This window comes from Parus major, chromosome 6 (assembly GCF_001522545.3).
Source record: "Parus major isolate Abel chromosome 6, Parus_major1.1, whole genome shotgun sequence".
NCBI lineage: Eukaryota > Metazoa > Chordata > Aves > Passeriformes > Paridae > Parus > Parus major.
The window spans coordinates 3300699-3324448 of NC_031775.1; the positions used below are offsets into that span (position 1 = coordinate 3300699).

The 23750-nt window shown below is 41.9% G+C and overlaps 1 protein-coding gene across 5 annotated transcripts in view; it reads right to left on the minus strand.

The window, feature by feature from the left end:
- PCDH15 (protocadherin related 15) overlaps window positions 1–23750 on the minus strand; it is a 538462-nt gene that overhangs the window by 253264 nt on the left and 261448 nt on the right. For all 5 annotated transcript variants that reach the window (XM_033515678.1, XM_033515674.1, XM_033515677.1 and 2 more), the window contains exon 4: window positions 15113–15231. In XM_033515678.1, coding sequence (XP_033371569.1) covers window positions 15113–15203 — 91 coding nt within the window. In that variant the 5' untranslated portion in view covers window positions 15204–15231. The remainder of the gene's footprint in view (window positions 1–15112; window positions 15232–23750) is intronic.

Sequence of the window (23750 nt, forward strand, 5' to 3'; positions counted from 1 at the left end):
TCTTACACTCATAGGACTGTCCTAAATGATCCACCTGAAAACAGGGAATTCTCCATTCCATCCCTGCAGGAAAAACCATCCACTGAGGACTGGATGTTTAAAGGCTGGACTTTGGTACTGTGTTTTAACTAAACCATGATTTAATTCCCACTGAACACTCATGAGGTAAGACAGGGTGCTATGCTTTGGAAAGGCTTATAGGTTTTAAGTATCCAAAATTAGCAACCAAAAAAGCCCCAGAAGGGCCCAAAATGTTGGTTTTAAGCCCATTTCCAGGCACACACGCAGTGGCAGAACCCAGGAAATGGCATGGAATGAACTTCCTACTTACAACGGAGTTCCTGTGGCCTCATAAGGTTACCTCATTTTGCACAGAAGATGCTGACACAAAGTCAGGGATGGAAAAGTTACTCAGCCGAGGACATGGAAAGTGCTGCCCTCCCAGGGTGCAAAAGTGTAAGAGAAAACAGGCTCCAAAGTCAAAGGCAGAAACTCCTTTCTCCCCCTCCAAAAAGGTGAAGGCACCTAAGACATTGTGCAGCTCCTGAGTCCCAGCCATTTGCATGTCCCCATCCATGAATAATGCAGAATAAGGAGACTTTACAGGAAGTGTCACCCTTGGAAGTGTCTGGTAATTAATTATGGTCCAATGGGTTCAATAATTGAAGCCTGAGCTGCTTTCTGACCATTCTAGGGACAGCCTGTGTTCAAACAGTCTGAGTTAATTAGGAAAGCAACAAGGACTTCAGTGCTGGAGAGCTACAGACAGTTATTTGTGGCTCTCCTGGTGAGCTGCACACTTTGGAGGTCTAATTTGTTGAGTAAAAACCAAGGTTATCTTAGTTTTATAATTAAAATTGTTCCCAGTCCACAATGTATTACAGGAGATGTGCTTTGGCTTCCTGTCTCACAGTTTATCATTCATGCTTTCAGGTAAATTCACAAAACATCCCCCAATTTGCAAAAAAACTCAACCAAACCCAACCCAAAAAAAAAAGCAGGATGAGAAAGGAGAAAAGGGCAATGCAAAGTCAGTACTTTCTTCAAGTTTTATTTTAGAAAAACCTTTAGATGAAAAGCATGAAGGGGGAACTTTTTTTTTTTTCTTAAGTACTTGTTTAATAAGCAAACCACATCCTGAGATGGACAAACAGATCTCTGGCATCCTCTCTTACTCCTGGAACAATCTCCTTATCCTCATCTTTGGAAAGTTTGGGCCCTATTAATCCAAAACTATCTGGAAATTGCAAAATAGTGAGAGATTTTGATCGCCTTTGTTCCAATTTAGGATTTATTTTAATGAATGGAAGGTTTACAGGTATCTCCTCTGCAAAGCAACTCTGTGAGGCAGGAATTATAGGAAGGGACAAAGGACTGTTGGACTCAGCACCTGACAGCTCACAGTTGTCCCAAGCATCCATCTGGAGAGGATTCCAAAAAGTGATGTTAAAATCAGAGAGGCTGATGGTGGAATCCCAGAATGGTTTGGGTTCGAAGAGACCTTAAACTCCATCCAGTGCCAGGACAAGGACACCTTCCACTATCCCAGGCTGCTCCAAGCCCCAAAGTCCAACCTGGCCTTGGACACTTCCAGGGATCCAGGGGCAGCCACAGCTGCTCTGGGCACCCTGTGCCAGGGCCTGCCCACCCTCCCAGGGAACAATTCCTTCCCAATATCCCATCCATCCCTGCCCTCTGGCAGTAGGAAGCCATTCCCTGGTCCTATCATGGATGCTGCTGTGTGTACTCTGGGGTCTTTAAACTCCACAAGACTTCTTCCAGAAACTTTAGTCAGGATATTTTTTTGGTGACTGACTTTTTCTTTAATAATGTCATGAAAATGAAGTGTAAACATGGTTCATCTGCTGTCTGAAACCTTTATCATCAACCAACTGATAAATTGCAAGGAGAGAGTCACTGGATTTCTGCTGCATTGGAAAAGACATTTCATATCCCTTGCAATATTGACTCCAGCACTTGAAAATATTTACTTCTCCATTTTTATCTCTTTAGAAAACACTTTCAAAAACAAACACCTTACAGGACATTCTGATTACCATCAAAATCTCTTTGTCTGGCTCCACTCTTGGGAGAGTTGAAGGCATGGAAAAAATATCATTCCCTAAAAGGCAGCAGTAGAGTCCCCATCCCTGGAGGTGTCCAAGGAAGGGCTGGATGTGGCACTCAGTGCTCTGGGCTGGGGACAAGGTTGGGATCAGGCACAGCTTGGAGGGATTTTCCTCCCAATCCCTCACAGCTCCATGGGCTGGGAGGGATTTTCCAACCTCTATGAAACTCTATGAAATGGCAGAAAAAAATCTGCTGCTGGTGCTGGAAAAAAGCTGAACTTGCATTTTGTATTTGTTTACCTATGTGCATTAATTTTATTTTAATTTACACATGTAAATTAGCATAAAATGCAACTCAGCTCCTTGTTGCAAAGACAATATTTTTTTAAAAAAATTGTTATTATTGTTATTATAATTAATAATAATAATAAACATATACAAAATTAGTATATTTGCTGGCAGAAATTAAGACTGATCATCTGTCTTTGTAAGGATACAACTCTGCTCACTGTTTTGACTCCTATGGAAAATAGGAAGTGCCAAAGGAATCTCAGCCTCTGCAGATCAGTGATCCTTTCAAAGACCTAGGGACACATAAAATCCTTCTTCAAGCAGCACCTGCCTGGAAAGGACAGTATTAGGAGGTGTCCTTGCTAAGTCAGCCCAGTACAGGTACACATCCAGGGAAGTTTTCCAGCAGCAAGGATGGGCAGCAAAAAGAATGTGTTTTTTCTTGGCTGTACAAATTATAATTCATAAAAAATACAAGAGTAATTTGGACAGAGCTACAAGCGTAGTAGCTACAGAGCATACAGAGCTACAGTGTAGCCACAGGCTACACAGAAGCCACCAGCAGGAGGACAAAGTGAAGCCTAAAGCTGGACTCAGTTTCATTTCTAATTGCTGGAAATAAAAGGATTCAGGGCCGCTTTCAAATCCTTCCTGTAAGGTTTTCCCCTCAGAGATAGCACAGGAAATAATCCTGCAGTTGAGACGACAATTGCATGGGTATTTCTGTAGGATTTAAAGTCTTCTAAGCATTGAGTAATGCCAAAACTCTTCCCCTCCTAATTCCTTTCAGTTTTTGAAGCCCTATTTTTTGATTTTATCTCACCCTCAGACACTGATAAAGAAGCAGCACACCTGACACGGAGCTTCTCAGCCTCTGCTCCAGCTCCAGGCTGGCTGAAATGGAGAGCTTGATTAATTTTGTACTAGCCAGCTGCACAATAAATCCCAAGCCATTGATTACACGGGAAGAACAAGCAGATAAGGTATTTTCTTTGCAGACCTCCAGTACTTAATTATACAAGGGTTCTGCCTACAGGGTTGGTGAGAAAACAACTGAGCACAGCTCTGGGAGCTCTATTATTTTTATGTGTGATTATTAATATTATTTAAGTTTAAAATTAGGTGCTGTTTTTGGTTGGGGGCAAAATTCTGGTTCATGATGGGTTTAATTCTGGATAAAGAAGAAACCAGTTGTTTATCTGAAGCCAGTCACAGTTTGCCTATCCCTGGCAGTTTGTTCGTAACTATTTTAATTAGCAGACAAGAGTGGGGTCAGTGATTATGTGGAGCTAATTATGTGGAAGGAGTTTGGACACTGAGCAGTTCAATGATATTTCAAATACCCTGGTACCTTCAGGTTTCTTGCACAAGCAGAGTCTCTCCTCACCTGTTAAATCACCATCTCCTGAGCAGAATAAAAACACCAAGCCTTGGAAATGGAAGTGCTCAGTCCCTGGAGCTGGAAAACCACTGCCTGTGCCAGTCTCCCCATCTATTTTCTTACTTAAACAGATCAAATTGGAGATACGAGGAGCAGTTGACTGGAGCAGCAATCCAGAGGCAGGAGGCTGTGTCATCCTGATTAGCTCCATTTAATTACACCTTCTTAATTTCCCAAGCTCATTAAATGAAAAATAATGTTGCTTTCCTGCAGGTTGGGCACTGGATGTTTGAGAGATGGACACCACTGGTGGAACCTTTGAGAGATTGCAAAGAGCAGATGCAATAAAGGCCACATCTGTTTTCAGTGGCCACAGGACCCTCAATGTCATTGGGAGCCCAGGGCCAGTGTTCCTTATTTACTTCTCAACTAAAATATAATACTCATTTTAAAATAATTCCACGTTTTTACTGTTCACCCAGAAATTTGTCCAGAGCATTTCTGAAGAAAAACTCTGTGTTTCCAAGCCACATGGCACATGGCGAAGCAGGATGAGTTCTGCAGTAGACCCCACCTGCAGAGCTGCCCCAGCCCTGGGGTCCAGCACAGGAGGGACCTGGAGCTGCTGGAGAGAGTCCAGGGGAGGCACCAGGATGATCAGAGGGATGGAGCAGCTCTGCTGGGAGGAAAGGCTGGGACAGCTGGGATTGTTCAGCCTGGAGAGGAGAAGCTTTGGGGTGACCTTGTAGTGGCCTTCCAGGGCTTGATGGAGCTACAAGAAACATGAAGAGAGACTTGGGACAAGGGATGGAGGGGCAGGACAAGGGAGAATGGCTTCCCAGTGCCAGAGGACAGGGATAGATGGGATATTGGGAAGAAATTGTTCCCTGGGAGGGTGGGCAGGCCCTGGCACAGGGTGCCCAGAGCAGCTGTGGCTGCCCCTGGATCCCTGGAAGTGTCCAAGGCCAGGCTGGATGTGGCACATTCTGTGAGTTACAGTTTCACCATTTATTGGGTTTTTTGGGTAGTTGTTTTATTTTTTTTTTCTTTTGTAAATAATACAAAAAATGCACTTGCACATCATTTGTATTTGAACATCCCATATATTTTATCTTTTCTAACATATGCAACTGTAGGAAATTTTCACAGCCTTGAATTTATTTCCACAGCAGCCATCAATCACTCAGAGATGTTATTTTGCTGGCTTTGTTGATAGAGATTTTGTTTATAGCTTCCTCTTCACTGAAACACCATATTCTATAAGATCTGATTCTTATGAGACACTCACAAAGTACCTTTCTCCTGGTAGGAAATCTATCCCAATTCAATTAAATGGGGCAGCATCAAATCCTATGGAAGAGAGCACTACAGAGTAAGAAGAGGCTTTTGTTTGATAGATGGATTAGGAGCATTAACTTGGAGTTCTCTGTATATTTTCTATGAATACAACAGTAAAAAATCCAAAATAAATGTCAAAAACACCACAAAGAATTGAAAAATCTACTTCCTTTGTTTTTCTGTGCCTACCAGAAGAATAATTGCACAGAATCATAGAATAATTTGAGTGAAAAGGGACTTTTTAAAGGCTATTTAGTTCTACCCCTGCCATAGGCAGGGACACCTTCCACTATCCCAGGCTGCTCCAAGCCCCAAAGTCCAACCTGGCCTTGGACACTTCCAGGGATCCAGGGGCAGCCACAGCTGCTCTGGGCACCCTGTGCCAGGGCCTCCTGGAACAATTCCAGGGAACAATCCCTTCCCAATATTCCTCATATACCCTGCCCTTCTGCTTAAAGCCATTCCCCCTTGCCCTGTCACTCTACATCCCCAAGAAAAGTCCCTCTCCACAAAATTCCTCTTTTGTTTTATATTTAGCACAAAACCCTTCAAATTTTCAGAAATTCACAAAGAACACTGCCCAGATTTGTGCAGTTAGTTTTGCAATAAAAATTAGTAAAGGAAAACTTGGAAGGATTAAAAAAAACCCCACCGAATAAAGGGCAAAGCTGAAGTTTTTGACTTGTGGATGTGAAATTTCAGTTTCTAAACAAAACAGAAGCACATTGAGCTTTATAATAGTTCAGGTGGGAAGATCCCAACCATTTTATGAAACAAAAAGTCTGAAGAGTCAAAAAATTTTTCAAAGAGTAAAATCTCTTAACAGTACTAAAATAAAATAATAGTAAAATCCATTTTTTCTATGTAAGAAGATGGGAAAATAGAATTTAAACACCAAAATCTTTCATCCAGCACCATTATGTGGAAAAAAACCCACTCTCTTTTCTTTGATTTTATTTTTTTTCTTGGAAGTTTTTTCAAAATTTCATGTGATTTTGTGCTGTTTTATTTGGAATTGAATCAAAAGCCTGGCCACTTCTCAAGAAACACAATTAGGCTGCATTGGCCAACTGGTCATAGAGAAAAGCGACACCAGGCAACATTAGAAACCTTGGTTTAAGTTAAGACCAACTGGGGGATCAAATTAAATGTTTAAATGAAGGACCCCAAGTTATTCAACACTCTGTGTTCCCCTCTAGGACCAAACAATTCCCTTCAAACAGCCCTGGTAAGAAACAAGGTGTGAAATTATCCCATGGCAGACTTGACCAGTAGGTCAAATCATTAACTCCTGTCCCTTTAGATATCCTGTTAAAAAGGACAAATAAATCAAATATTTGATGTTGCATCAATATTTCTGGCATAATCATCACCAGCTTGCAAATCAGAGACTAAAACTAAGATATTCTGGTACAGAACCAAAAAATGTCTGACAGGCAGGTTTGGAATCCCCATCCCTGGAGGTGTCTAAGGAAGAACAGGATGTGGCACTCAGTGCTCTGGGCTGGTGACAAGATGGGGATCAGTCCAAGGTTTAGAGGTCCTTTCCAGCCTAAAAAATTCTTTGATTATATGGTCTCCTCCTCTGAACATTTAAAGATGCCCATGAGTTTGCAATTCCCTGAACTTAAACCCCATTAAGATGTTTCTGAAATGAAAAGTGATCTTGAAGCACCATTATGTTCACAAAAGGGAACTGAAGTGATATTGGAGGCAAACAAACTCACACCACTCTTCCTGTGCAAATCAGCTTTCCAGGATAATTCTGACTAAAACTGAGCCTTCAATTGCAGAGAAATCCCATTCCTCTCTAACTCAACTGAAGAACACAGTTTCTCTCCTTCCTTCCTCACTTCTTTGGCCCTTCTTATTGCAGTCATGTTTAACAATGTGCAGCAGCATAATTTGGCATTATTTAAACATTTGATTTCTGCCTACATATATCACCTATTCATCTCTCTGCCAATTTAAAACTCACCATGCCTCAATACACTGTCTAATAAATACTGCAAAGCACAGAGGTTTTATTTTTCCTTACTATTTTTTCTAACCTAACCCAGAAGTTTTCTTTTCACCATGTAAGAAAAAAAAAATAAAAGAAAAATAAAAGAAAAATTATTGTCTTCCAGCAGATTCTCCAGAGGAGATCAAAGTGTGTTGGCTGAGAGTGATCTCACCTGAGCATTCAAAAATTACAGCAATGTTTGTGGAAAAGGTGTGAGGGAGAGAGTTTGGTTTTGGGTTTTAGGGAGGGGTTAGGGTTTTTGGTTCAAATCCCCAGATATTTCCTCACCACAGGCATTCCATGTAAAATCCCAGAGTTTCCATGAGTTTCAGTCAAAAAAAACCCTGCCTCTGTTTAATGACAGACAACAGCTGAGCAGTAATGACGCCCTAATGTGAAAATGATCACTGCAAAATGAACGCATTAAACTGAGCTGGGAGAGCTCAGCCCTTATGATTATTGCCCAGACACAGGAGGTGGCTCCCACTGTACACAACAGCAGAGATCATGGAATCCCTGAGGATGGAAAAGCCCTCCACGACCACCGAGACCAGCTTTGATTCCCACCCTGTCCCCAGCCCAGAGCACTGAGTGCCACGTCCAGCCCTTCCCTGGACACCTCCAGGCATGGGGACTCCAAACCTCCCTGGGCAGCCCCTGCCAAGGCCTGAGCTCCCTTGCCATGGAGAAATTCCTCCTGGTGTCCAAGCTGAGCCTCCCCTGGCACAGCTGGAGGCCGTTTCCCCTTGTCCTGTCCCTGTTCCCTGGCAGCAGAGCCCGACCCCCCCTGGCTGTCCCCTCCTGTCAGGGAGTTGTGCAGAGCCAGAAGGTTGCCCTGAGCCTCCTTTGCTCCAGGCTGAGCCCCTTTCCCAGCTCCCTCAGCTGCTCCTGGGGCTCCAGCCCCTTCCCCAGCTCCATTCCCTGCCCTGGACACGCTCCAGCCCCTCCAGGACTCTCTGGACACAGATACTGCTGGCTTGTGCAGGAACTCAGCCCCTGCAGAAATCCAGACTTTCCAGAGGTTCTGGAAAACTCAGATCCCTGTTTAAAGCCTTCTGAAGGAAGAGTCCATAATCACCATCAACAAGAATGTTTCTGTGTCACTAGAGGACACAAACTGATTCACATGAACACCTCTCAGTATCAGAACAGAAAAAACAGTTCCTTTATTCTCTGACTCCAGTATTTATAGATTCTTGACAATGACCAGGGATTGGATAATTAGGTTACCACCTTCCCAAGCACACTGGTCATGCAAAACGTCCATCAATAGATGTTTCTTAGATGAAATGTGATGAACAACTTATGTTTATAGGACTTTCATGGGAAAGTAACTAAAACTATGAAAACATTATCAGAAGGCTTAATTTTCAGGGTGACATTTCTGGGCACTTGAAGTGATTCAGAACACACAGACTCCATGTCCTGAGATCTACAGCACCGAGTCTGTTCCTGTTATGTGAAAATAAATTCTACAAAATCAAGTTTCAATCTAGCTGAAGTTCCTGTGCCTTGTTTTAAAACAGATACTTCCCATAAAAATAAACAGATTAAACCACAGTAAGAGGGAGGCAGTGTCTATCATAGTTTATCTGTCCACATGTGACAATCTCATATAAGGATTCAGAAAATAATTCTTAGTGGTAGACTGAGACAAGGAGAAATGAGAAGGGAGTTTGGAATATAACAGGGGCAGCAGGTATAGCAAGCATTCCTGACCTTCCATGTCACCAAGACATGGGAATTCTGCGCTTCCAAACTGTTGCTACAAACACAGTATTGCCAATAAAAACTAAAACTGAGCAGGCAATGCAAATTACAGGTGGAGTATGAGGTAGAAGACATGACACTGAGGCAGATTTTAAATCCTGTCAGTTGTAGTGTCTTAGTTCTTTGGAAGTCAAACTAGTTTAATTATTGTCCCTCAAACTGAATTTCAAAGCCTGATTTCCTCCAAAGTTAAAACATTCACATTTTAGGGCTTCCTAGTTAGGAAACAGTGTCCATTTACGTGAGCTGCCTTGGTACTAAAATCTAGTGGCCCAACTAAGCTGCAAACCTGTTTCTGCTAAAGAGAAAACAAGAAAGGAAATGTTGTGGCCTTCTAAGTCTTCTTGCTGCTTAGAACAGATACAAAATGTCTTCATGACTGAAGAATGAACCAGAAAGTTCATGCCCGCAGAGCTGCAGTGGCTCTGCTCACACGAAGACTGCACGGCTACAAACCAACATATGAGTGCACAGACTGGCTGATGATTTTTAGGAGTTTGGCCCTAAAATTTTCACTGGAGTTAGAGCTGCAAGTCCCAAAGTGTGAGTGACTCTTCTGGAGGGGACACAAGGTGTTCCAGGGCACTTTTAGGGGGTTTCTGGTTTTCCTGCATCAGGAGTTCCCTTACCAGGTGTGAGTAGCACCTTTAGGAACCCAGCCCTTGGAAGAAAGAACCAGGTCAGTTCTTACAGCCTTCCCCCACCAAGGGATGGCTCAGGACAGTTAAATCCTAAAGGAATGAAAGAGTATCGATGTTTGATACCCTAAAATCTAGACAATCCAACAGATGGGCAGGAGAACCACAGAATCCCAGGGCACAGCATTGTGTGCACACAGCTCTGGCACAGCCCCAGGCAGGAGAGCCCACAGCCTCTCTGGCCAATGTGTTCAGGGCTGGGCACTGCCCAGGGAAGAAGTTGTGCCTCCTGGCCAGGGGGAATTGCTGCCATCAGGCCCTGCCCGTGGCTCTGGTGCCATTGCTGGGCCCCCGGAGCAGAGGCTGGGCCCTGCTGGGAGCCCTCCCTGCAGCCAGGGCCAGCCAGGCCTGAGGGCCCCTCTCAGCTGGGGCTCCTCTCCAGGCTGAGCAGCCCCAGCTCCCTCAGCCTTTCCTGGGCACCGAGATGCTCCAGGCCCTTCCTCATCCTGGTAACAAAAAAAAAAATAATGCTCCCAGTGCCTGGAAGAGGCTTATTCCTAGCCAGATCCTACAATCTGGTGCCTCCAAGGCTGTTGGGATCTGGGATTTCCTCCTTCTCCAGAAGCAGCTTCCTGCCTCATCCCTCACAGCACAGCCACAGGGAGATCCCAGGATCCTCGGTTCCTTTCACCGGGGCTAAAATCTGTACATTAACTGAGACGAACCTTGTTTCAGTGCCCCTGTTTTGTGAATAACTCACCTCTCACCTCAGGGAAATTCATCTTGTCTCCTCAAAGTGCTGCTGGTGGCACTCAAAGACACTTTGAGGAACTAAACCCTTCAGAGGAACTTAATGGCTCCACTACAACTCAACAACATCAAGGAGAGCTCTTTTCCCTGTAGGATCAATGGGCACAGCTCCCAGCCAAATGCAGCAAGTCCCCATAAAACACAAATGACTCCTGTTCCCAAGAAAAGACACTTTCCCTCAGGCAAGAACCTGGTTGCATTTCTCTCCTCTCCCTGGATCTGCAGGGCTCAGGGAATGATCAATGAACTCCAGGTACTCAAATATGCATTTTCCCCAGTTAATTTCCTGCCCAACAGTAATAGATCAAGATCTGAAACTATTTTCTTTCTAAAATAGCCTCTTAAGGTGATTTGTAAGGCCCCTCAGTGATTCAATTTTTGTAGCAGAAGATTGTTAGACTGAATACAGACATTAACTAATAGAGGGGGCCTTGAAAAACAGATGAAGGGGTTTGGTCCTGGTGGCACAAGTAAACAGTTGTGTTTTACACAGAAAAAAAGCCTTACTTAAAAAGTCACCCCCACTCAGGGTAGAGCCAAAGACCATTTAAATGTTTTTTATTACATTCTGATAAAAAAAAAATATCCATCTGCTGAACACTTAGGAAATTAAATCCATATTTGGATGAGCAAATCTTCTGATTAGTTTTATTTTGTGAAATTTTGTTTCAGAATGAAACAAAACCACTGAGCCAGCAGTGAGATCCATATTCCACAGTGCAGGTGTCCATGGCTCATCTCTTGTTCCACAGTGAAGCAGAAAGGAAGGAAAAGGAAGGAAATGAGTCTGAAACCAGAAGATTGGAAGAACTAAAGTGGTAAGTCCAAAATAGAGTTGAAAAAAGCAAAATTAAATAATCAAAAGAGCATTCCTTCTTAGCCATACATCCCAAGAGAAATACATCTAACATCCTGTTTGCATCTCCTGTGGGATAAACAAGTATTATTCCTCAAGTGAGTCAGAAGGGATGATTTCATGGAATAGTTCCAGGAGATTTCTGGAGTGGAAGCTTCTAGAAATCCTTATCTCCAGCATTATGGTTGGACTCACTGCTCTTGAAGGTCTTTTCCAACCAAAATGATCCTGTGGTTGCATTGGCTCCACACCAAACACCAGTGGGACCCAAGTACTGACATTTTTGGTGTGTGACAGGGTGGTGTAAAAGGTCCCTGGGTCAGGAGAATGTATGGGACAGGTGACATCAAGCCCAGCACTCCCCCTCCTGCCCCTGGAGAAGCCCCTCAAACACAACCCAAATTTACAAGATAACAAAAGGACCAAGACGGGCTCATCCCTGAGCATATGAATTCAGGATCTTTGTCACTATTCTTCCTTTACAGCTATAAATCTTCAGGAGAAATATAAGGACCTTAAAGTGTTCTTTTCATTCATGTATAAAGAAGAGCAAAACAACTTTAAAAGCAGCACCCCAAAAATCTTCAAAAACTCTCCAAAGATTCCATGGTATGAAACAGATCCCCACAACTCACAGCCCCATTACACTACTTCTGAAAACACCAAGAACAGATCCATTGCAAATTTTGTGGGTCGATCTTCACATTTGCTTTTGGTTTTTAAAAGGGATCAGAATGATTTTTGCCTTCTATTCATCTTTTAATAGTAAAGAATAAATTATTGGTGCACCTCCAGCTCACTTTTGTATTTTCATGAAGGGTATGGACTCAGTGTGGGTAATTAAATATGTTAATTGGCAAATAATTGCTGCTGGATTGGTTTGGTCTGGCATAAAAGAGCAGAGAGTTTTGAATTCAGCAGCCTTCTTTGCTGGCCAAAAGTTGCTGCTCATTTTTTCTTTCAGCTCTAGACATTGGATTAGAGAGAAGAAAAAAGGGAGAAATTTGATTCAGCGTTTCCACCTTCCTCCTCCCCGATTCCTTTAGCCTCAGAGTTTGCCTCTGAATTCAGTAGAGCAGCACTGGAAAAATGAAAGATTTCAGCTGACCTAATTTCATGTATTGCACAGCTACAAGTAACACATTTCTATTTGAACTTAAGCTAAAAGACTACGAAAAAAAAAAAATAAACCTTTCTCCTGTTTGCAACATTTCTCCTGTTTGGAAGAGAGACAACAGCAGGAATTGTAAAACCAGATCTCTTTTTTTTAAGAAAATCAAACCAAAAATACTCACAATATTCCCCATCCACACTCAAGCCTAACATTTATTCTGGTGTACCATAGGATTGAACAAAAGCATTACAGGACGAAAGAATTGAAATTAAACACTGAATGGGCTCATCAACAGTAAATTAGGACTGATGGGCATGGCTCTGTAACAAAAAGTATTGGGTTTTTTTAATAATTAGAGGGGTGTGTTTGAATACAAAGGGACTACAGTAGATGGGAAGTACTTGAATTTCATCAGGAGCAGATGGGATCATGGGCAAACTTCCTGCTAAGTCTAGGAATAAAGCAGCCTGACCAAGGCATTCCTGGATGAAGTTACTTTGGGACATCATTAATTGCTGTGGCTGGGGAGGATTTGGTGACACAGGAGGTCAAGCAAAACATATGAAACAGAGAAATTATGAGCTAATGAAGCAAAGCACAGCAAGAGGGGAAAGAAACTCAGTCAACATCCACAGCTGCTGCCCAGAAAATGGAGGATTGGTATGTTGAGTGCAAAGAAACAACACATCATTTTTGACAGAGCTGAATTTTTATTTGTTTGTATGTATTATTCTGCTGTTAAGAGAACTACACTGTTTAGAAATGGCAATTGCCGGAAGAACACATCTTTTCTATGTTATATTTCAGGTTACAAATTCTGCTCCTGCAGATCAGAACTCCTCCAGGCCCAGCCCTGAACAGAGTTTTCTATTTAGCTGTAAGAAACATATTTCCAAGTAATTATTTCTATAAGCATTGCCTCATTAGCTGGGTCCCATTTGCTGAGTCACCAGTCCCCCACCTTGGCTTAAATCCAATTCCAGCTCATTTTTTCTCTATTTTACTGTGAAATTTATCCAAAGTGCTTTTAGCTACATTTACCCTTTCCTGAACACAATGTGGGGGAGGAAATCAGTTCAATTCATATCAGGGTGCTGCATGCTCCCCAAGAAACAGCATTTCTGAACAGTCCCCCTGAAAAAGCAGCAAGAATTTTGGCTACAGGCAGCAAATATATACTCATTATAACAAAGCTGCCTTGTTCAGGTCATATAACCATTACCAAGGATAAAATCAAATGGGTTCTGTGATAAATAAAATTGGCACGAGCCAGGCTAAAAAAATTCACACAAAAATTATGTTTATAAACCTTTGAAGTAAGGGAATTGCTGTATTTGCTCAGTCACAGGACACTGCCATTAAAGACTGGTGGCCCTTCCCTTCCTCTAAATAACCTGGAAGAAAAAGGATTCTGAAAAATCTTGGGATAAGGACACAGAGATGAGAATTTGTCATACGAGTACAAAGGAACAGAAATGGAAACCTGAGGGATCCCTTTTTCCCCTTCAGGATATCAAGTTGTTCCTGTCCTGTCTGGGCCATCTGTGTTTTGCACATTTCATCACCCAAGCCTTACCAGAAATGGCTGCTCAACCAAAAATCCCCATTATATTCTCCTCAGAGGCCATCCTGCTGCTTCTCCTCCACCCAACCCAGGATCTTCCTCCTCAAACCACCACCAAGGTCAACCTTCGTCATCTTGATGGCCCCTCTCCTCAGCCCAATAAATGATTAAAATCCTGTTAATTGCACCCCAGCACAGAATGAATATGTGAAATGTGAGCAGCTTGTCCACTTCAGTGTCAGGAGTGACAGTGATTATGACACGGTGTAAAAATGGAGAAAATTAAATTAGCTTTCTTGTACATTATGGACATTAAATATAACATGGGGTTGGGCTGGAGGATGGAAGGGAATAAAAGGACATTTGGAGAGCGATTAGGAGAGCAAGAAACAGAGACTTTTGACTCAGTAGCAAAAAAAAAAAGCATAAATCAAGCAGGATTGAAGACTTCCCATGGAAGCAATATTACATTACTTCCTAACTGACAAAATAGAGCTTTCTAAACCAAAAAGGATGCTAAAGTCATAAATTTGTACAATTACAGTTCTACCCACAAGGAGTGCCATGGATAATGAGCGACTTCATTACAGACATTCTGAAACCACACTCAGTTTTCACTTATCCCACTCATTATTCCCAAGAGTATTCAGGAACAACTCTGACAGACTTTGTCTTTCAATGCTGTTAAATTGTTCAAAAGAATAAACCCTAATCAGCTATCCAGGGCTGTAATTTTTAATTACCAGAGATCACTGGCAGGACACATTTCTGGTGTCTTTTAATTAAATTCAATCAAGATGCTCTGAAAAGTGACACGAGCTACCGTGCCATGTTGCAGGTTTCTGAAGTATTGTTTCTCTGGAAAACCCTCACTGGATTTTTGGATTTTTTCCCACTATTTTGGTCATTAATAATTCTCTCAAACTCCTGTTCTGTTCTAACCACAACTGCTGATTTACAAACAAATTAAAGTTTACTGGAAAAGCTTGCACAATGAATAAGACAAAACCAATTTTGATGCTCGAGCCCAACATGGAATAATCATAACGGAAGATTTTATCTTGCCTGGTAAATCAACAGCTTCAAAAAATGCAATCATCAGTAGATGCTGAAGCTATGAAGCACAAAACACGCACAGACCTTTCTTTCTTGTAACCTCTTTTCCTACCAAATTACTTCTTCAAGTTATAATTTTGAGGGGGGAAAAAACATTTCAACAAAATTCCAGAGATGTCCCAGCCCTCCCACAACTCCACCCCCTCAGCCAAACCCTTACCTTCATCATTCTGGGCCAGAGCCCATGCCAGGACAGCAGCAAGTGCCGTCCCCACTGTGAACCATTTCCAGAGACAAAGCTGCTGGACCATTTTCCGTCAAACTTCACTCAAGGCAGAGCTGAAAAAGAGGGATTTGACACATTTATTACTCAACCTGCACAAAGCTGAGCCACTACAAACTTTTTCACAGGTATCTCCTACATAGGGGATGTGCAGTCTGTAAGAGCGTGGCATTGTTTCAGTCACAAAAATAAGGAAGGAGAGCGCCATTAGCATTACTCAGGATGTGTGTACTCATTAACTCGATAACTGTGCATGCACAGCCCTCCAAGTCAAGAAAATGCAAGGTTCTGGCTTAAATCAGATCTGATTTCCATAATTTCCCTGAAATAAAGTATTTATGTTGTCCTTCCTGTTTTCAAGCACTTTGGAGAAGCAACTGTAGCAGAGAAATTGCACTGATTAAAGTGGGGGTTCACTGCAAAAGGCCAGGGAGACCCAGGATTCATTGCCTAGGAAAAATGGGAATGATCCCTGAGGATGGCCTTAAATAAGGACATGGGTTGTTAGGTTGTGTCCAGGAAAATGAGACAAACACCACCAGCACCAGACCAAAAAAATCCCTACAACCAAAAAAGTAAAATTAAAAACCAAACAAGGAAAAAAACCCAAAAAATAAATAGGCAAAACAAAACAAAAAAACAACCAAAAAACCCAAACTACCAAGAATACATGAAACAAAAAACCAAACAAACAGAAAGCATACAAACAATAATACAAAACAGAGAAACCCTCCCAAGGAAAACAAAAACCCACAACCCTCTCCCTTCCCTCCCCCACCAAGACATCCAAAACAAAAAAAAAAAACCTGCCCAAACAAAAAATCCCCCACCAAAATCCCCAAGACAGTCTGACTGAACTCCAGAGCACACCTGGAGTATGGAACATTAAAAAGTTTAAAAAATCTCTGATTCATGATTCCAATAAAATGAATTAGCACAATTCTACAGCCCAGAACTGAATTATTAAAAATATTCCTTCAAATAAATAAAGTTTGGGATAAATACTATGACAGAATGAAGAGAGATTTTAATCTATATAAACCAAGTTATAGTATTTATTAAAGTAATTGTTTTATTAAAAATCAAAGAAACTTGCAAAACAACCGTGTGTCAAGAGTTTTCAAGGAAAACCTGTGGGGGTGTTCCACAGGAGAAGGAGAGCAAATAGATAAATGTAATAAGCCAGACTGAGTGGCCCATATTTACTCAAGTATTTAAAGTTCCTAGGTGGTTGATGATATGCATTTTATATATATATATATATTTAGTTTGCTTGCAGGACAAATTACATGGCTAGGATCTCCAGGATGTCAGAGGTTTTTCCTAAATTCAATGATTCTAATCTATGATTTATGAGGCTCCCTCACAGCAAGCACAGCTCCTTCTCCCTTTGTAAAAGCCATGGATTGCAGGTGACTTTATTGGATTTTATTACCAACATTCTGGAGAAATAAAGGGCAGCAGCAAAATGATTTAAAATTCTACACTGCACACATTGCTTGACTTCTCTTCTAGGGGTTTAGGATGGAGAGAGGCCTTTCCAAGCTCCACCTCCCCTCAGGCTGGACTCTTCCCAACCTGACCAGCAGCAGGAGGTTGGTACAGGCTGCAACAGGCAGCAATTCCAGGAAAAACTTCAATATTGGTCATGAAACAAGTGCAGCCCTAGCACAGATCTCATGGGACTGTTCTTTCCTGTTTCAAACACATGTTTGTCTTGACAGAGCAGCTCCAGGTCACAGAACCTGGAATTCAAGCCATGCAAAGCACCCTCCTTCCTCCTCTTCTCCTCCTCTTCCCCTGCCCTTCCAGAGCTGTTTCTGTCCAAATTCTACCAGGGAATTGTGGAGTCACAGAATTCTTAAGGTTAGAAAGGCCCATTCAATTAATTCAGTCCAACCAGCACCACCACCTTGGTCACCACTAACCTTATCCTCAAATGCCACATCCACATGTGCCTTGAATACTTCCAAGGACAGAGACTCCACCACTGCCCCAGGGCAGTTCCTGCCAGTGCTTTACAACCCTTTCCATGAAGAACCTTTCCCTAATATCCAACCTAAGCCTCCCCCAGCACAGCTTGAGGCAGTTTCCTCTCATACTCTCATCTATTCCCTGGAGGAAGAGACCCAACTCCCCTCTCCTCACTATCAGCTTCTTTTGGGGAATTGTAGGGAACAACCTCAGAGAGCAACCCTGACAGCTCAAATGGGAATTAGTGGCAAAACGGGAAGCTAGAGACAGCTCAAAGGAGAATTCCAGACTTCCCAAAGGAACTATTATTCCCATGTGAGAAAAAACCTCAAAAGGGCCTTTTCCCTCCCTTCTCCTTCCCAAAAAATGCTCATTTGGTTACTGTCATCCAAACCTCCACTTAGCCCATTCCAAAGTCATTCTGGAATTTGTAACAGAACCTTCACAAAAACCCCCAGAATTACTTTTATCATGATATATTCCTGCTGACTACTCGGAAATCAAGGCTGCTTCCACATTAGCCAAATAGATTCCAATTAATCATCATTATCAAACCTCCTGGGAATTTTGGGGATGGGAGCTTCTCAGTACTTCACCACTACTTCCTCCCCTGCTAACAAAAGTTCCTGAAGGAACTGGGCTCAGCTGCTTTTCTACTTGAAGCAGTATGATTCCATTAGGGGGTATTTGCCTCCAACCTTTTATACCTCAAATCCCAGAATACAGAAGTTCAGGTGACTCTTAGAGACTTCAGGTCAGTCTAAGGAAAATCCCATCCAAATACAGATTTTAGGTGTTATCAGACCTAAAAAAGAAGTGCACAGACCCACTTCTGAGGTCTCTGATATTTGATTTTACAACCTTGAAAAACAAAGTAAATCTAGCTCTCCAATCACGATGTTCTATTTTAGAAAGTTACTCAGAGCTCAGCTGACACCCTTGAGTGGAGTCTGCTCCTGAGAGATTTTTAGGATGGAATCTTGACAGATTTATTTTTGACTTTGATGAAATGTCAAGTTAAACCACAAGGATAGCAACACTGCTGCTCCCAGAAGCAGCAGCTTTCTATGCAACTGGACTACAGCAGAAGAAAAATCCTGGTTTTTCCTTCAATTTGTACCAGAAAAAAAAACCAAAAAAAAACCCACATAAAAACAAACAAAAACCTACAAACAACCAAAAAAACCAGCCAACAGCCCCCAAAAGCCAGGAGTATAAAGGACAGAAAATTAGATTATTAAATTCAAATTATTCTGCTAACATGGAAACAGCTTAGAACAAATCATAATTTACCAAAGTGCCAAAAGGTTGACCTCTAAAAAATAAGGCTGAACTCCAGACAGGGCAAGGAACAGCTATGAATTGATGAGAGAAGGAAGATCTGTAAAGTGAAAACACAAAAATGCCTACAAGACTCAGCATTTTCCTGAAAAATATTCAAATTTTAAATTTTAAGAGATGATAAAGGTGAATTAAAAACAAAACCAATCTAAATATGAGTTATGACATCCAAGTACTTTGAATATATTTAGAGGAACAATAATATGACAGTAACTTCCAATAGTTATTTAATGTTAGATCTGGTGTTATTACAGGATTTAAAACTTTGCATTCATTAGAAGCAGGAGCAGGGAGGATCATGGCCTTGGTCAAAATAAATAACCATTTTCTGGCCAACCTCAACCAGGGCCTGCCCACCCTGCCAGGGAACAATTCCTTCCCAATATCCCATCTGACCCTGCCCTCTGGCACTGGGAAGCCATTCCCTGTGTCCTGTCCCTCCATCCCTTGTCCCCAGTCCCTCTCCAGCTCTCCTGGAGTCCCTTTAGGCACTGGAAGGGGCTCTGAGGTCTCCCTGGAGCCTTCACTTCTCCAGGTGAGCACCCCCAGCTCTGCCAGCCTGGCTCCAGAACAGAGGGGCTCCATCCCTGGAAGCAGCTCCATGACCTCCTCTGAACTCATTCCTCTAGCAATAGCTCCACATCTTTCTTCACTACTTGAAATAATTCAATGGGGGGAAAAAAAATAAAAATCTAAAAATCTAAATTTTGGGCCAGGTTTGCCACAGGCCAGATCCATTGGCTCCCTTCACAACAGAACTGCCACATCCACACCCAATTCCATAGGAAATATGGACTATGGAAGTGCCCACACCACTCAAACTGCCACCAGCAACAACTTCTCTGGGTGCTCTCCATGAGCAGCAAATCTGAAAAAACTTGGAGGCAAATGCTTTGAACTTTCTGCTCCTACGGTTGGTTCAAAGCCCTGACAAGCTTCAACAGAAATCACTAAGTGAGCATTATTAATTCATTAGACATGTAAACAAATATTTGCTATTTAATATGTTTGTCAAAAACAATGGTTCCTGAGAAACTGCTGTGGCTGGATGAGAAACTCAGCATTTACAAAGGAATTAAATACCCATTTATATCTGTGCTGCTATTTCCACAACAAGCCTGAACTCTTTCAAGCATCAGGAGTGACCCATTTTACTTAGTGGAGATGCTCTTTGCATCCTGCAATTGTGATAAATCTTTAAAAGTATTTATTTTTTAAAGGTTGATGCAACTAAATAGCTTTAACACAGCAAAAAAATTATAGTGGACTGTTTTTTTATAAGGTTCATTATTATTACTGATCAGCTGAACTCCCTTAAAGTTTGTAGACATAAAATAGGGAGCACAAATGCTTATTCTGGAGAACTGGTACCATAATAAATCAGAAATGCCAGTAAAACAGCAGGAAAAGCCTCATACAGAAGCCAAAAAGGAGAGGAACTTGCTTTAGAGTCTGACAGTGTTCCTTGGTTAAAGCTACAGTTCATTAAAAACTCTGTGTCTCAAATGTTTGATTTTCATAACCCAAACAATTCTATTGAAGTGCCAGCATGAGCAAAAAGCTTCTAAGAGATTATTTAACCACAGAATAGACACACACCAAAAAAACCCAAACTGTTTTGCCTCACAATGCTGTTCAACACTCAAGTCACCTCACCTGGCATGGAATTCATATCCATGAATTCCATTAGAGAACTCAGGGGGGCTACTTCTGATTAGCAGGTCCTGAGCCCCTCTCACTGGGGGTGCACATCTGCTGGAAGACCCCCTCACCTGAGGCTTAACCAAAAAGCCAAACCCTAATTCCAGATCAGGGGTCACCTCTGGTAGCTCAGGACATCCCAGAAAAATGAATTTCAACCCACAAGCTCCCTCCCACCCCCAGGCCCTGAGCCCCTCTCACTGCTGGGGGGCACATCTACTGGAAAACACCCTCACCTGGGGCTTAACCAGAAAAATAAACTAATTCCAGCATTCCAGCTCAGGAATCACCTCTGGCAGTTTGGGACATCCTGGAAGGCTGAAGATCAGCTTACTGCCTCCCTCCCATGCCCAGGCTCTGAGCCCCTCTCACTGGTGGGGCACATCCAGAGCACATCAGCTAGGCTGGAGAATAGCTTCAGCTGGGGCTTAGCCACAAAAATAAACCCTAATTCCAGCTCAGGAATCACCTCTGGTAGCTTGGAACATCCCAGAAGGGTGAATATCAGTCCACAGCCTCCCTCCCATGCCCAGTCCCAGATCCCACCTCACAGCCCCCTCCAACCAGGAGAAAAGCCAGGGAAGACTTCACCTTTGAGTTAAAACAGTTCTGGCTCTGATTCAGCTGCAGGTGTGACTAACTCTGTTTGCAGAAGTCAAATATATGCTTAAATGCTTTCCTGAAGAATTATTCAAGCATAAGCAAATATTTGGCTGTGCTGGTGCTACAGTGAATAATTTACAGTGCAAATCCATCCCTTTCTCCAGCTTTGGAGGTTCCAAAAATCCAAACATTACTCCAGGTTTTTTTTACTGACACTTCTTGAGCAATTAACACATGAGTATTTCAGCCTATGGACTCTTGGATTTACTCAATCCTATTAAAGTGCTCTCATGCTCTGGGACTGGCACAGTTGAGTTTGATTTAACATTCTCCTCTCCTTGGATAAGACCTTTCAGGAACGTGAAGATTTTTAAGATGGAATTTCAAGCTCAAACCTGCTCCCACCTCAATTCCCTTTTCCCAGCTGCTGGGTCTGTTCCACATAAATAAACACATTTTAAAAGTGGAACATTGATGCTGCATCTTTCCCTTGCCCTTGTGTTATTAAGCTCTTGAGTTTTTACCCTCACTTGTAGGCAGCATTTTTAGAAAGCAAAGACACAACAGGGAAAAAATTTATATGAGGAGCTGAAGTAAAATTTCACCAGCAACTTGAGATTCCTCAGCATTTTCTCTGTATCTACATTCAAATAATTCACTTCAAATATTCCTGCTTGCCCCCATTCTTCCCGGGACTACTGGTTTTGCTTCTTTCCTTTCCCCACTCTTTAAGCCTGTTATTTTCTGTGCCTTTCTTGCAGAAATGACTCTCTAAGAGTCAATGAGATGCCACTGCAAGGCCAAAGTAAAGCCTCAGTAACAGAGATCAAAAAAGTAATTTCAAACTTCAGTGAGAACACTACAGCTGCCCCTGGTCTGGCTGGGAATGAAATGGAGAAGTTAATTAACAAGCCATTTTTACTTCAATACAAAAATCTCTAGGTTTATTTCAATTTTGCACCCCCAAAACCCCAAACCAGCTATTTTCTTGGTTTTTATAATTAATTACATTAATTATATTTATTTTTCATCTCTATATATCAGTAATAGCCAGAGAATCCCAGAATGGTTTGGACTGGAAGGGACCTTAAAGCTCATCTCATTCCAACCCCTGCTGTGGGCAAGGAAAGCTTCCAGACACTCCAAGGATACTTTTCCACCCTCCTGCCAGCAGAACACCCTAGAGATGATGATTTAAAAGGATTAAAATTATTTAATGCTGTTGATTCCCACTGAACAAAGAAGATTGACAAAGAGATGGAAGGTTTGCACAGAAAAAAACTCAACTGAACTCACAAAAGAGAAGAACTTATGGCATAACTGAGAAAAGGAGAGAAGCACTTTTGTTTCCTGCTTCCATCACTAGCAGTGATTTATTTCCTGTCTTTTTAACAAGCAATGCAGCTATAGGATGGATGACAGGTTTAGAACTTTTCATTGTCCATTCCTGTCCCCAAACACCATTTTTTTCATGCCTTATGAATTTATTTATTCTTGTTTCCAACCCCTCTGTATGGACTTCACCTATAAAATATTGTTTTCACAGGAGGTTTTGAGTCACAAAAGAAGTTGTTTGGCTGTGACACTGTTCATTTGAAACTCCTGTTGTGGAGATGGTGCCTCCAGAAAGAAGAGAGAGAAAAGATATCCTAAACTTGATATCAGAGCCAGGAGACTTCATCTGAAAATTAACATGAACATAAAAAGATTAAAAGAAATACAACCCATATTAGGCAGGAGTAGCTCAGTTCATTCTTCAATAACCTTTGTCTTCATAAAATATGCACACAGAGCTAAAGTTACACACTAAAGTGTTAATAATGAAAATATAATTTGATATTAAAGTCCAAAGATCAGTTTCATTGCTTTTACCACAAGACAGGTATTGGATTCCATCCCAAAAACTCCATTTCTCCCTTGCCAGAGCAGTTTCTCCCCAAGGGTCCTTCCCTGGGATTACATAACACAGAGGAGAGAATCCAAAAGGTAAAATCTCCCTGACAGCAGGAAATGTTTTGTCAAGAGCCCCTCCAAGTGCTCCTTGCAGGACACCAGGAACTGTCTCCACATCTTATGGCTGAAAAACTGAGTGGCATTATAAAAACGGAATCATCTCAAACTAAGTTTGGGACAATGAACATGAGCCAAATTAATTAAGTTTAAGTTAATTTAAGTTTGTTTCCGCTGAAGATGAATAGATCACGTGGACACAGGTTGAGGTGTGGTGAAAGAAAGAGCAGAGTTTATTTTTCCTCACAGGATTTATAGGCTTGTGACCATGGCCAGGGATTGGATGGTCAGGATAACACTTTCTCACTGCACTGGCCATGAGAGATGCCCATCACAAGACGTGTAACAGAAAGAATGTACACATATCTATGTTTACAGTTACTGTCCTGGGAAAGTCTTTAGAAAACTATGTTAGCAAGCTCAGAAGCTGAGCTTTCAGGGTGACAAAGTTAAGTGCATTCATTTTATTGAAGAAAATGACATTTTCTCAAGTAGAATTTATATGCTGCCTCTTTCCTTCTCCAAGATGATTTTATTTAAACTTTGTAAAAATAAATACACTAAACTTGTCTGTTTTCCAGAAATGAGTGTTTCAACCTGCCTGTAGTCAATAGAGGAGTAGTGTTAAATACACCCTGGAGTAGAGGCAGAAGATGTGTTTGAGTAGCTCAGTGCATGACATGTCAGAATTAACAAGTGTATACGCCCTGAGCAGAGATTTCATCCAGCCACTCCCAAAACCAGCTAAAGATTTTGATACTGGAGATTACCAGAAGTTAGGCCTGGCTTTGGAAATTAGGCCAGATGCCAAATAGTAAGGCTGGTTAATCCAGAGAGCTGCCACAAATCTGTACCAGGATTCAAAAGACCCCTAAAAAACAAATGCACATCCCATTATTATACAGCCTGCCTTCTTCCACACCTTCAGAACACTCCCAGTAAATCC